This window comes from Littorina saxatilis, linkage group LG17 (genome assembly GCF_037325665.1).
Source record: "Littorina saxatilis isolate snail1 linkage group LG17, US_GU_Lsax_2.0, whole genome shotgun sequence".
Lineage (NCBI taxonomy): Eukaryota > Metazoa > Mollusca > Gastropoda > Littorinimorpha > Littorinidae > Littorina > Littorina saxatilis.
The window spans coordinates 6,697,695-6,712,340 of NC_090261.1; the positions used below are offsets into that span (position 1 = coordinate 6,697,695).

Here is a 14,646-nt window from a genome sequence, read left to right on the forward strand (position 1 = left end):
GAATTATCAGGCGTGAACATTACCCATAGAGCGAACTGAGCTTCAAAGCCCACTCGTGTGCAGAAGCGTGAATTCAGCGTTTGTTTTGTGTTAATGGGTAAAATCCATGTCGCGCTATGTGTGCAATCACAATACTATACTGCCTGTCATAATCAACTATTCAGATGCGTTTGTATGCATGTCTTTGTGATAACTTGAGCCTGTTTATGATAACATAAATGATATGGCTAGAAAGATCATTTATTCTCCTGCCGTATATACGGTAACAGCTTGATTGTAGAGCTAGTGTCTATACAATTGAGCAGAAAACACAGCCACCCCAAAAATCAAATTCACAAAAGCACGGACAACAAATCAGAACAGCTGAAACCCAACAAGTTTTGCAAGACAGTGAATCGAGCATTCTTTATCTATTTTAATGAGGGGAGCCGTGCTTTCGTGAAAACTGATTTTTGAGGGTGTCCTTGCAGCCCGTTCCGCCGTATAGACTTACCATTTTATCAACATGGAAGGAAAATAAATGGCTTGTCTTTTCCCTTAGGGCCTAACTGGTTTTGAAATAAAGTAAATACCTCATCACAAGATCTGCTCGCAAACACATCTGCCTATTTTTTTTAGGCGGGTAGTAGGCTGTTTAAAGGTGTGGGTTTCTTTTAATGGTCCGTGTACGATGTGTGATAAGGCCAAAAAAAAATTAGGTGTGGTTACGGTAACATAGCCAAAAAAAATAGGGTAGGAAGGTAGGCAATCACTTTTTTTTTTTAACTTTTTTTTTCTAATGTGTACAAATTAAACCTACTTGACAGGGAAATAAGTGTGCGACTCGGGCGCTTTCGCTTTCATTGCGTTTTCTGCGCTCGTTTTCTTGTTTTTTTGTGTTGTTTTTTGACAAATGTAATAAAAAGTTATAGGGTCGGCCCCTAAAAATAGGATAGGTCGGGTTACCGTAACCACACCTATTTTTTTTTTAGGCCTAACAGACGTGTTACACGTGTAGTATTTGGGGATAGGCCACACATTTGAATAAACCACAGTTTTATACATTTCATTTGACGATATTTTCATAAAGCAAGCATTAGCAATAATGCGTCTGAAAAACTTCTGTAGCAAAGGTTTACAGCTTAGTACAGTCTAACAGACGTTTGAACCTTCATAGAATAATTCAGTAGTGACATACAATCAGACTTACAAAATCCAAACCGGTGTAACACGAAATTTTTACTCCACGAAAAATTTACTCCGGAGTAAATATTTAGTAAGAAATTCTTACTCCGAGTACACTTTTCGTACGAGAAAAGAACTCCCCAAGGCACGAAAAAATTACTCCCTCCACGAAATTTTTACTCCCCATTTTTTTTTACTTCCAGTAAAAATCTCGTACGCAAGAATGGGATGCGGGCGAAGGGATAATGCCAATAAGTGATCTCACGCACACGAATGTCGCGCTACCCTCCTTCCACCCCTTCCACCACCAAGACTAACAGGGGACAAGGGAGTAAAAATTTCGTACACCTGGCATGGGAAGTTAAATTGCTCGTGTTGGGGTGAAGTAATTTATTCGTTATTTATTCGTCAGGGCAGTAACATTTTTGAACGAAATGTTTACTTGGAACTCACCTGTCTTGGGGAGTACTTTTCTCGTGCAATGGGGGAGTGCTTTTTTCGTAAAGGGAGTAACTTTTTCGTACGAAATGTTTACTCCGGAGTAAAAATCTCGTGGGAGTAATTTTCTCGTGTTACACCGGTCCAGTGAAACAAGGACAAAAGCGAAATACGGATGTGTAACAAAAAACATACCCAGACCAACCAAAGGGATTTCATTGCCTGAAGGCTGTATCAAATGGAAGCAGCAATGTTTCAGACGAAATAGTCCACACAGAGAGAAAGAGAGAGCGAGAGAGAGAGAGAGAGAGAGAGAGAGAGAGAGAGAGAGAGAGAGAGAGAGAGAGAGAGCGAGGGAGAGCGAGAGAGAGAGAGAGAGAGAGAGAGAGAGAGAGAGAGAAAGCGAGGGGGTGAGAGAGAGAGACGGAGAGAGAGATTGGAAAAAAGGTAAAGTGTGCATAAGGAAATAAAAGTACAAATACCACACAAAAAAGGGTGGCAAAACAGTTAACACCTTGTTACGGAAACAGTATGTGAACACAACACCCAAAACAGTGAACAGAATAGACGATATTTGGAAATAAGTCTGTCGGGTTTTCATTGGCTGCGGAAGTAGTCCGCCCTTTCCTACCACTGAGGCAACACACACACACCAGTGACACGATAAGTGAAGACAAGCCATGATGGCGTCATAGTGAATAATGCGCTCCGATGTGCATGCCATGCAGTGTCCGCTCGTTATGGCGCCTTTTCTTTCGAAAACAATTATGCTCATCGGAACTTTTACTATTCACTACCACTTTGATGGCTTCGCTGTACTGATCGGTGGCTATGCACGAGTGTTTGATTCACTCTTCTGAAGGGGCGCAACTCTTCCACAGCTTATACAAACTTAGTGTAACCGAGTGCCGAAACACTACGATCACCTCGGGAAGCGAAGTGCAATCAAACAGGTTTGAAAATATTAGGGCTAATTTTTTAGCCCCATAAAAACTGTTATGCAAACCCGAAGGTTTCCATGAACATACAGACAATCGGAAACCACCAGACCCCATCACAAACAGAACTCTACAAACCACAGGTGTTGACTTTAAAGGCCAACAACCCGGGTGCAGAGTCCGTTGTGAAAGGAGCAGTAGCCTCCCCTGTCACATTAGTCAAAGATATTTCTGGAATTCGTGTATAGAAAAGTTGTGCAAAGCTTGTGACAAAGAGAGTGTCAACATCAAGGTGACCAGATAAGGAAAGGTGGCGGCAGGCTTCCACCGTTACCTGAGGGAAGATCCTGGTCTGTGGCTGTGTCGTTGCCCTGTGCTTGTGCCCCTTGGCCTGAAACACCGTACAGTTACATGCACAACATCACTTAAACACGCAAGCAGCAATAAGTTACCATAAAACTAACGATGAAAGGAAACCATCGGGGGAAAAATAGCAGACAAAAGATTCAAAGCAGATTAACATGGACAGGCATACTGTTATTCAAAGGTTTCCATTTTCACATGTACAGAGAGAGAGAGAGAGAGAGAGAGAGAGAGAGAGAGAGAGAGAGAGAGAGAGAGAGAGAGAGAGAGAGAGAGAGAGAGAGAGAGAGAGAGAGAGAGAGAGAGAGAGAAAAGTCTGAAGTCTGAAGTCTGAATGTTTTAATGAGTAGGCCTTGGGCCCTTTTCATGGAGATGAGCACATCTCAAGCACCAGCATACAAATGCACATAGTAAACAAAAACAAGAACATCCTACTCATTATATATAATCCTATTCCAATAATTCCGGTGTGCTTTTCACACACTTGCGCGTACATGGGTGTTTGTGTTTGCGTGTGGTCATATGAATGGTGTGTGTCTGTGAGTGTATGTTTACGAGCGCGTGTATGCTTTGTAAGGGAGTATCGCCCTGTTTCGTTTACGGATTATGGATTACGAATGGAAAGCGCCTTCATGACAAATGTAGAAAAACGTAGCAAAAGCGGCTTACTAGTGTTTGAAAACAGCATGGTTAATTTAAACAATGATGGGATTCTAGTGTATTTTGGTGGAATATAATATTCTCTTAACTCAGCATATTTAGGGCATACTAAAACAAAGTGGACTTCATCTTCAACACTGCCACAACAAAATGGACAAGATAAATCAGCGGAGGTTGCATTTAAATTAAAGCGAAATCGATGCACTTTCAGAGGAGATACTCCCAATCTAAGTCTAATCAGAAGATTTCTAGCTTTAATATGTTTCAAATCCCTTAAATAGTTGGATAATGTTAGGGTTGATTTGAAGGTTCTGTACAGAGAGAAAAGTTCACTTCCTTGTACATTTTCAAGCCAGGTTTGCTTATAGGATGAAATAAGTGTTTCTTTAAATACTGTTAGGAACGCCCTCTCATCGCCAACACCTTGGTTTTCCCATACTTCATCAAAACCGTACATGTACAGAGTGTAACAGATCGAGGAGGTCCATGTTTTCTTATTTTGTTCATGGAGATATTTCAGCATTTTATACGCCTTGCTCGGAAGGCGATGATGTGGCATCCTCAATATACGTAGCCAAAAACGAATGCATTTAACAAAGCTGTTTATAAACAAGGGGTAGGCCTACCTCCCCGTTTCTCCATAGACCATAGCATTTGGTGTTCTCATACTCGTATTCAAAAAACGTTTAAGTGCGAATAAATGAACTCTCTCTATAGGTGTATGGTCTGCTTCAACCCTCCAAACTTCGGCGCCATATGACAGCATCGGTTGAATCTGTGCGTCGAAAAGCTTGAAAAAAATAGCTGGAGATCTGTCTCCCAGAGAGAGAGAGAGAGAGAGAGAGAGAGAGAGAGAGAGAGAGAGAGAGAGAGAGAGAGACAGACAGACAGACAGACAGACAGAGACAGAGACAGAGACAGACAGACAGAGAGAGACAGAGTGGAGTGGGGGGGGAGAGAGAGATAAACACATAGGCGGAGATTGAAAATGAGAGAATGAGACAGAGAGAAAGACAGAGAGACAGATAGGGAGACAGACACAAAGAGAGAGAGAGACAGAGACAGAGAGACAGGTTGACAAACAGAGAGATGGAAACAGACAGAGACATAAAGACAGACAGACAGAGACATAAAGACAGACAGACAGAGACATAAAGACAGACAGACAGACACATAAAGACAGACAGACAGAGAGAAAGACAGAGAGACAGATAGGGAGACAGACACAAAGAGAGAGAGAGACAGAGACAGAGAGACAGGTTGACAAACAGAGAGATGGAAACAGACAGAGACATAAAGACAGACAGACAGACAGAGACATAAAGACAGACAGACAGACACATAAAGACAGACAGACAGAGACATAAAGACAGACAGACACATAAAGACAGACAGACAGAGACATAAAGACAGACAGACAGAGACATAAAGACAGACAGACAGAGACATAAAGACAGACAGACTGAGAGAAAGACAGAGAGACAGATAGGGAGACAGACACAAAGAAAGACAGAGACAGAGACAGAGAGACAGGTTGACAAACAGAGAGATGGAAACAGACAGAGACATACAGACAGACAGACAGACACATACAGACAGACAGAGACATAAAGACAGACAGACAGACACATAAAGACAGACAGACAGACAAGACATAAAGACAGACAAGACAGAAAGACAGACAAGACATAAAGACAGACAAGACATAAAGACAGACAGACAAGACATAAAGACAGACAGACAAGACATAAAGACAGACAAGACAGAAAGACAGACAAGACATAAAGACAGACAGACAGACAGACAAGACATAAAGACAGACAGACAGAGACATAAAGACAGGCAGACAGAGACATAAAGACAGACAGACAGAGACATAAAGACAGACAGACAGACAGAGAGATAAAGACAGACAGACAGAGACATAAAGACAGACAGACAGACACATAAAGACAGACAGACAGAGACATAAAGACAGACAGAGAGACACATAAAGACAGACAGACAGAGACATAAAGACAGACAGACAGACAGATAAAGACAGACAGAGACATAAAGACAGACAGACAGAGACATAAAGACAGACAGACAGAGACATAAAGACAGACAGACAGAGACATAAAGACAGACAGACAGAGACATAAAGACAGACAGAGACATAAAGACAGACAGACAGACAGACAGAGACATAAAGACAGACAGACAGAGACATAAAGACAGACAGACAGAGACATAAAGACAGACAGACAGAGACATAAAGACAGACAGACAGACAGAGACATAAAGACAGACAGACAGACAGACAGAGACATAAAGACAGACAGACAGACAGACAGAGACATAAAGACAGACAGAGACATAAAGACAGACAGACGTACAGAGACATAAAGACAGACAGGCAGACAGAGACATAAAGACAGACAGACAGAGACATAAAGACAGACAGACAGACAGAGAGATAAAGACAGACAGACAGAGACATAAAGACAGACAGACAGAGACATAAAGACAGACAGACAGACAGAGACATAAAGACAGACAGACAGACAGGGAGACAGACACAAAGAGAGACAGAGACAGAGACAGAGAGACAGGTTGACAAACAGAGAGATGGAAACAGACAGAGACATACAGACAGACAGATAAAGACAGACAGACTGTTAGGAAACGCTACCGTTGCTGAGCTTTGGTTCAGTTTTGTGTGTTGCATGTAGTTGACTTATTTTTACTTTGTGGGAAAGTACCGATATTATATTTTGTAAACACAATATTTATGCTTGGACGAGAATGCAGGTGAACTTTCTAGTCCTGTCAAAACAAGTTGTTTACCACGCTGTTTTAGTCGTGAGTTCGTGGCGTTCGTTCGGATTAAGTGCGTCGGCGCTTTTGATGTACGTCATAGAGAATGTCGCTAGTTTAGTCCATGCACGGCTCGTATAATGTAGTTGTATCATGTTCGGTCTGGAATATTCTCGAGATTGAGTATTTACTATATATGCCAGCGCGATTTGTATGTAAAGAAGCTTCTATTTGAGTTCTGCTACGTTGTGCAGTTGTATGTATTGAATGCTGAATAAATCCTCGAACTCAATTTGACGAGTTATTTTCTGCTGCTGCAAAACGGGCGACGTAGAATAAAAGAACACAACTATACGACGTTTGAGAACTTGTGGCAATCTCAAGTGTCGTGTAACACAGACAGACACATAAAGACAGACAGACAGAGACATAAAGACAGACAGACAGACACATAAAGACAGACAGACAGAGACATAAAGACAGACAGACAGACACATAAAGACAGACAGACAGACAGAGACATAAAGACAGACAGAGAGACACATAAAGACAGACAGACAGAGACATAAAGACATAAAGACAGACACATTAAGACAGACAGAGACATAAAGACAGACAGACAGACACATAAAGACAGACAGACAGAGACATAAAGACAGACAGACAGACACATAAAGACAGACAGACAGACAGAGACATAAAGACAGACAGAGAGACACATAAAGACAGACAGACAGAGACATAAAGACATAAAGACAGACACATTAAGACAGACAGAGACATAAAGACAGACAGACAGACAGATAAAGACAGACAGACAGAGACATAAAGACAGACACAGACACATAAAGACAGACAGACAGAGACATAAAGACAGACAGACAGACAGACACATAAAGACAGACAGACAGACACATAAAGACAGACAGACAGAGACATAAAGACAGACAGACAGAGACATAAAGACAGACAGACAGAGACATAAAGACAGACAGACAGAGACATAAAGACAGACAGACAGATAAAGACAGACAGACAGACAGATAAAGACAGACAGACAGAGACATAAAGACAGACAGACACATAAAGACAGACAGACAGAGACATAAAGACAGACAGACAGAGACATAAAGACAGACAGACAGATAAAGACAGACAGACAGACAGATAAAGACAGACAGACAGAGACATAAAGACAGACAGACACATAAAGACAGACAGACAGAGAAACACAGACAGACAGACATAATTAAAGACAGACAGAGAGAGACAGACAGACAGAGACATAAAGACAGACAGACAGAGACATAAAGACAGACAGACAGACAGACACATACAGACAGACAGACACATACAGACAGACAGACACATACAGACAGACAGACAGACACATAAAGACAGACAGACAGAGACAGACAGACAGAGACATAAAGACAGACAGACAGAGACATAAAGACAGACAGACAGAGACATAAAGACAGACAGACAGAGACATAAAGACAGACAGACAGAGACAGACAGACAGACAGAGAGATAAAGACAGACAGACAGACAGAGACATAAAGACAGACAGACAGACAGACAGAGACATAAAGACAGACAGACAGAGACATAAAGACAGACAGAGACATAAAGACAGACAGACAGAGACATAAAGACAGACAGAGACATAAAGACAGACAGACAGAGACATAAAGACGGACAGACAGAGACATAAAGACAGACAGACAGAGACATAAAGACGGACAGACAGAGACATAAAGACAGACAGACAGACAGACAGAGACATAAAGACAGACAGACAGACAGACAGAGACATAAAGACAGACAGACAGACAGACAGAGACAGACAGACAGAGACATAAAGACAGACAGAGACATAAAGACAGACAGACAGAGACATAAAGACAGACAGACAGAGACATAAAGACAGACAGACAGAGACATAAAGACGGACAGACAGAGACATAAAGACAGACAGACAGACACATAAAGACAGACAGACAGACACATAAAGACAGACAGAGACATAAAGACAGACAGACAGACACATAAAGACAGACAGACAGACACATAAAGACAGACAGAGACATAAAGACAGACAGACAGACAGATAAAGACAGACAGACAGACACATAAAGACAGACAGACAGACAGATAAAGACAGACAGACAGACAGACAGATAAAGACAGACAGACAGAGATAAAGACAGACAGACAGAGATAAAGACAGACAGACAGACAGAGATAAAGACAGACAGACAGAGATAAAGACAGACAGAGATAAAGACAGACAGACAGAGATAAAGACAGACAGACAGACAGACAGAGACATAAAGACAGACAGACAGACAGACAGAGACATAAAGACAGACAGACAGACAGACAGAGACATAAAGACAGACAGACAGAGACATAAAGACAGACAGACAGACAGACAGAGACATAAAGACAGACAGACAGAGACATAAAGACAGACAGACGTACAGAGACATAAAGACAGACAGACAGACAAAGGTTGTTACAAAAAATGCACGCAATTCATTCTTTGGCAAGCTGAAAGCTAACAGACGATAAAACAGCATCACTGGAATAAACAAATTAAATGTTGAGCATTCATGTGCCGGATAACATCATTACAGTAACACAACCAGCTTCCTAAATGTGAAGGACAGAGATTGGAAACGATTTGATATTCAGATGTGTTATATCCATGGAATAATGATAAGGCCTAAAAAAAAAAAAAGGTGTGGTTACGGTAACCCGACCTACCCTATTTTTAGGGGCCGACCCTATAACTTTTTATTACATTTGTCAAAAAAAGAAAAAAAAAGAAAAAAAAAACGAATCCAGAAAACGCAATGAAAACGAAAGCGCCCGAGTCGCACACTTATTTCCCCGTCAAGTAGGTTTAATTTGTACACATTAGAAAAAAAAGTTTAAAAAAAAAAGTGATTGCCTACCTTCCTACCCTATTTTTTTGGGCTATGTTACCGTAACCACACCTTTTTTTTTTTTGTTGGCCTAACGACACATTCACATCGTTTCCTTTTTTCAGCAATCTGGCAATGTTTCATTCGTGCAACAGCGGTGCCAAAACGATGCATAAAAGCTTGTGAATATACACAGATGGTCGAACATCGGAACGTTAGCCGTCTAATCTGTTTTTCGATTTCCACGACGTAAAAGAAAAAAAAATATCCGAATAAATCTTGTTGTTTCAATGATGCATCATCCCCCCCATGCATAAAACGGCACAGCTTGCAATAAATTGCACATCCTAAAATGTTTAGTATCAGCGTGGGTTGGCGTGTTGATACCACAGCCAGAGTATTGATGTACAGTGCTGTGTTTTGAAGTCTTGGGTATGACCCGGCCGGGGTTCGAACCCACGACCTCCCGATCACGGGGCGGACGCCTTACCACTAGGCCACCGTGCCGGTGCTGAGGCAGATGATGAGGTATCTCAATAAAGCTTTTGATAAACTACGTGAGATCTATTCCAGTGATGTTGCTAATCTGATTCTGACAATACATTAATCGTTTCGCCATGCCCATGGCGAGAACATTTTAACCTCAAAAACAATTCTCAATATATTATCTACGACTTTTCGGACTGGGTTATCACAATACTCAGCGGGTTCTTTTCCCCGCAGATACAATGTGGTTTACACGTAAACATGTAACGCAAAGTGTACTAACAAGAACCTAGTCTGCAGTTAAAGCCACCACTGAGATACAAAGTCGATGCTAGCCTGATACTATATTTAGCTACAACACAAACAAGAAATTCCTCCGAGGTAGGAAAAACACCCCCGTCCTTAGCATTCTCACTGCCACCAACTGAGCAGGCACTGCTAACAAGTGTGGTTATTTCCCTTTGACCATTAATATGTCCCTCTATAAGTCCTTGTAGAATCTTAATCCACCAATAACTCCCTAACCGTGTGTTTGACTGGTCCCAATTTTTGTAAGGACCGTCTCAGGAATGTATAGAACCTGTTCACCAAGTTTGGTGACGATCGGTCCGTTCATTCTTGAGATCTATATGCGAACACAAACAAACAAACAAACAAACACATCGAGCGAAACCTATACACACCCCTATACCGGGGGTGTAAACACAGTTTATGTGTCTTATAAGCTATAAGTCATGTGTTTGTTAGTGTTTCTGTCTGTGTCGTGGTTTTCATAATCTCTGTATGTCTTTATTCCTCGTACTGACTTCTAAACGTAGAAACTCTAGGACCTGGCTGCTCAGATCTACTGAAACAAGGGGAGAGCGACACACTAAGTGATCAAACAGCAGATTCCCGATGGCCAGCTCTACATACGTCACAATAAAGAGATTGAGAGGAGAACGACCGAATACAGAGTACGAAACCAAGTAAAGATGGCATCATGTTTCTCGTTTGAGACTGCTGATGTAACACCCGTTTAACCTCCCATCGATTTGCCTCCGGGGGACGAACTGGTATCGGGGACTGGGTGGGTGGGGGAGAATAAACAGGTATTACACCAGCAGTCTGAAACAAGACCGATTGGCCTCCTAGGGGACGAGCTGGTATTGGGGTGGGGGAGGTTAAACGGGTATTACACCAGCAGTCTGAAACGAGACCGATTGGCCTCCTAGGGGACGAACTGGTTTTGGGGGTGGGGGGGTTAAACGGGTATTACACCAGCAGTCTGAAATGAGACCGATTGGCCTCCTAGGGGACGAACTGGTATTGGGGTGGGGGAGGTTAAACGGGTATTACACCAGCAGTCTGAAACGAGACCGATTGGCCTCCTAGGGGACGAACTGGTATTGGGGGTGGGGGAGGTTAAACGGGTATTACACCAGCAGTCTGAAACAAGACCGATTGACCTCCTAGGGGACGAACTGGTATTGGGGTGGGGGAGATTATTAACAGGTATTAAACCAGCAGTCTGAAACGAGACCGATTGGCCTCCTAGGGGACGAACTGGTATTGGGGTGGGGGAGGTTAAACGGGTATTACACCAGCAGTCTGAAACGAGACCGATTGGCCTCCTAGGGGACGAACTGGTTTGGGGGGTGGGGGGGTTAAACGGGTATTACACCAGCAGTCTGAAACGAGACCGATTGGCCTCCTAGGGGACGAACTGGTATTGGGGGTGGGGGAGGTTAAACGGGTATTACACCAGCAGTCTGAAACGAGACCGATTGGCCTCCTAGGGGACGAAGTGGTATTGGCGGTGGGGGAGGTTAAACGGGTATTACACCAGCAGTCTGAAACAAGATCGATTGGCCTCCTAGGGGACGAACTGGTATTGGGGTGGGGGAGATTATTAACAGGTATTAAACCAGCAGTCTGAAACGAGACCGATTGGCCTCCTAGGGGACGAACTGGTATTGGGGTGGGGGAGGTTAAACGGGTATTACACCAGCAGTCTGAAACAAGACCGATTGGCCTCCTAGGGGACGAACTGGTCTTGGGGGTGGGGGAGGTTAAACGGGTATTACACCAGCAGTCTGAAACAAGACCGATTGGCCTCCTAGGGGACGAACTGGTCTTGGGGGTGGGGGAGGTTAAACGGGTATTACACCAGCAGTCTGAAACAAGACCGATTGGCCGCCTAGGGGACGAACTGGTATTGGGGGTGGGGGAGGTTAAACGGGTATTACACCAGCAGTCTGAAACAAGACCGATTGGCCTCCTAGGGGACGAACTGGTATTGGGGTGGGGGAGGTTAAACGGGTATTACACCAGCAGTCTGAAACGAGACCGATTGGCCTCCTAGGGGACGAACTGGTATTGGGGGTGGGGGAGGTTAAACGGGTATTACACCAGCAGTCTGAAACGAGACCGATTGGCCTCCTAGGGGACGAACTGGTCTTGGGGGTGGGGGAGGTTAAACGGGTATTACACCAGCAGTCTGAAATGAGACCGATTGGCCTCCTAGGGGACGAACTGGTATTGGGGGTGGGGGAGGTTAAACGGGTATTACACCAGCAGTCTGAAACGAGACCGATTGGTCTCCTAGGGGACGAACTGGTATTGGGGGTGGGGGAGGTTAAACGGGTATTACACCAGCAGTCTGAAACGACACCGATTGGCCTCCTAGGGGACGAACTGGTATTGGGGGTGGGGGAGGTTAAACGGGTATTACACCAGCAGTCTGAAATGAGACCGATTGGCCTCCTAGGGGACGAACTGGTATTGGGGTGGGGGAGGTTAAACGGGTATTACACCAGCAGTCTGAAACGAGACCGATTGGCCTCCTAGGGGACGAACTGGTATTGGGGGTGGGGGAGGTTAAACGGGTATTACACCAGGCAGTCTGAAACAAGACCGATTGGCCTCCTAGGGGACGAAGTGGTATTGACCGCCAAACGGGATGTCACACCGGGCAGTCTGAGACGAGAAAGATGACGACATTTCTGTGACGGTTACGTACTCTGTCTTTCTTTGTTCCCCCCCGCAACCTCCAAATAGTACTACGCAGAAAAACAACTCTAAACTGTACGCACACATCACCGACAGAAACGGATGAGGTCCACACAAGCAAAATCTGCCGACGTTGTGTTGGGGCAACAGCTTTTCATAACTATAAATGCGTAAATCCGGTCGCATACGCAATATTTTTGGTGAGGGGAAAAGCGTCCCTCTCTCGACAAAAAAACCTGCACACAACGCCTTACCAACAACAAAGGAACATAACGCCTGACAAAATAATACACACATATCAGACCCACACACAAAAAGGAACATAACAACTGACAACAAAATAAACACAACGTCAGACTGAGGACAGAACACGTCAAACCTCTCTCTCTCCCCCCCCCCCCCCCCCCCCTCCTCCTCTCTCTCCCCCCTCTCTTTGCCCCCCTCTCTCTCTCTCTCTCTCTCTCTCTCTCACACTCACCTCCTCCCTCTCTCTCTATCCCCCCCTTTCTCTGTCCATTTCCTTAACAGTCTGCAAAACATTCTATCCTGACATTTCAATATCCGTCGGCTATTGCGTGTTGCGTTAACTTTTATCTTCAGCAAACTACGTGGCTGGCTGAATGAATGTGTTCTGTCACAGGGTGCTGCAGCGTAAGGTCTAAAGTATATAGCTCACACATAACCAAATTTCCTTCAAACCTCATCCATATCTGAGGTAGTGACTTGTGCTCCCAGGGTCACGGGGTCGAATCCAGGCCAGGGCGGATCAATTGTATGTGCAGACAACGAAACTTGTTTGATGTGATCAATAATCTTCAGCACAAATACAAAATACCAAAATGTCTTTTATGTGCTCATTTATCTTCAGCACAGAAGACGGCGTCCATGTCCTACCCCGTGTCACCACAGGGGCACGTAAAAGACCTCTGTCATTCTGCAAGGTGGCTGATTACACCGAAACACGCACATCCCTGGGTCGCGCCACTCTTGTTGCTGCTAGCTTTCCACTGGGAGAAAACGACCCGAATTTACCAGCAATGGGATTATAAAGTAAATGAAATGAAACATCGGAGGAAAGACACCAAATGAAAGTAAGCGTAAACTATACATTCCTTCCTGTATAAGCCATCTTGTTAGTCATCATAGATCAGTTCTGTCTAGGCCTTTACATGGGGGGGGGGGGGGGGGGGTGAACATATTTCCTCTTGGACACATGCCAAAAATCTAAAGCCCGACTGCTTCCTGTGTGGAATGTTTTGCTGCATTAGTTTCATAATTGACACCTATGTCAATCTGCAAAAACAAAATCATAAAAAAAACTGCGTCATGTCACACTGTGCATATATAGGACTAGATGAATACCCGCTTCGCCGGGTAGCCGGCTTCGCCGGAAAGAAGTAGAGCCGAATACCCGGTGAGTGGCGCACCGTACGCGATTGACGCCACACGAAGGAAGGGAGATAAACGCGCAAAACACTGGAGAAGATAAGGAAGAGTAATACCCGGCTTCGCCGGGATGAAAGCGTTGTGGACAGTGACCTTCTAAAAATAGTAACGGGAATATGGATTGAGCGTTGTGGACAGTGACCTTCTAAAAATAGTAACGGGAATATGGATTGACGCCACACGAAGGAAGGGAGATAAACGCAAAACACTGGAGAAGATAAGGAAGAGTTACTGGGAATGGATCTGGGAAGATGAACAGAAAAACCAAAATCGGTTCAGCGCTGCGCGCTGAGAGCACGTGTTGAAAATTCTCATCGACCAGGTTGTGTCCGGGGTCTACCTGAATATGCCCACCAAATTTGAAGCAGATCCATCGAGAACTTTGGCCGTGCATCGCGAACACACACACACACACACACACACACACA

At 44.0% G+C, this 14,646-nt stretch overlaps 1 protein-coding gene across 2 annotated transcripts in view; it reads right to left on the reverse strand.

Moving 5' to 3' along the window:
- LOC138952198 (serine-aspartate repeat-containing protein F-like) overlaps window positions 1–14,646 on the reverse strand; it is a 51,926-nt gene that overhangs the window by 35,050 nt on the left and 2,230 nt on the right. For both annotated transcript variants that reach the window (XM_070323801.1, XM_070323800.1), the window contains exon 2: window positions 2,875–2,931. In XM_070323801.1, the coding sequence (XP_070179902.1) occupies window positions 2,875–2,931 (57 nt within the window). The remainder of the gene's footprint in view (window positions 1–2,874; window positions 2,932–14,646) is intronic.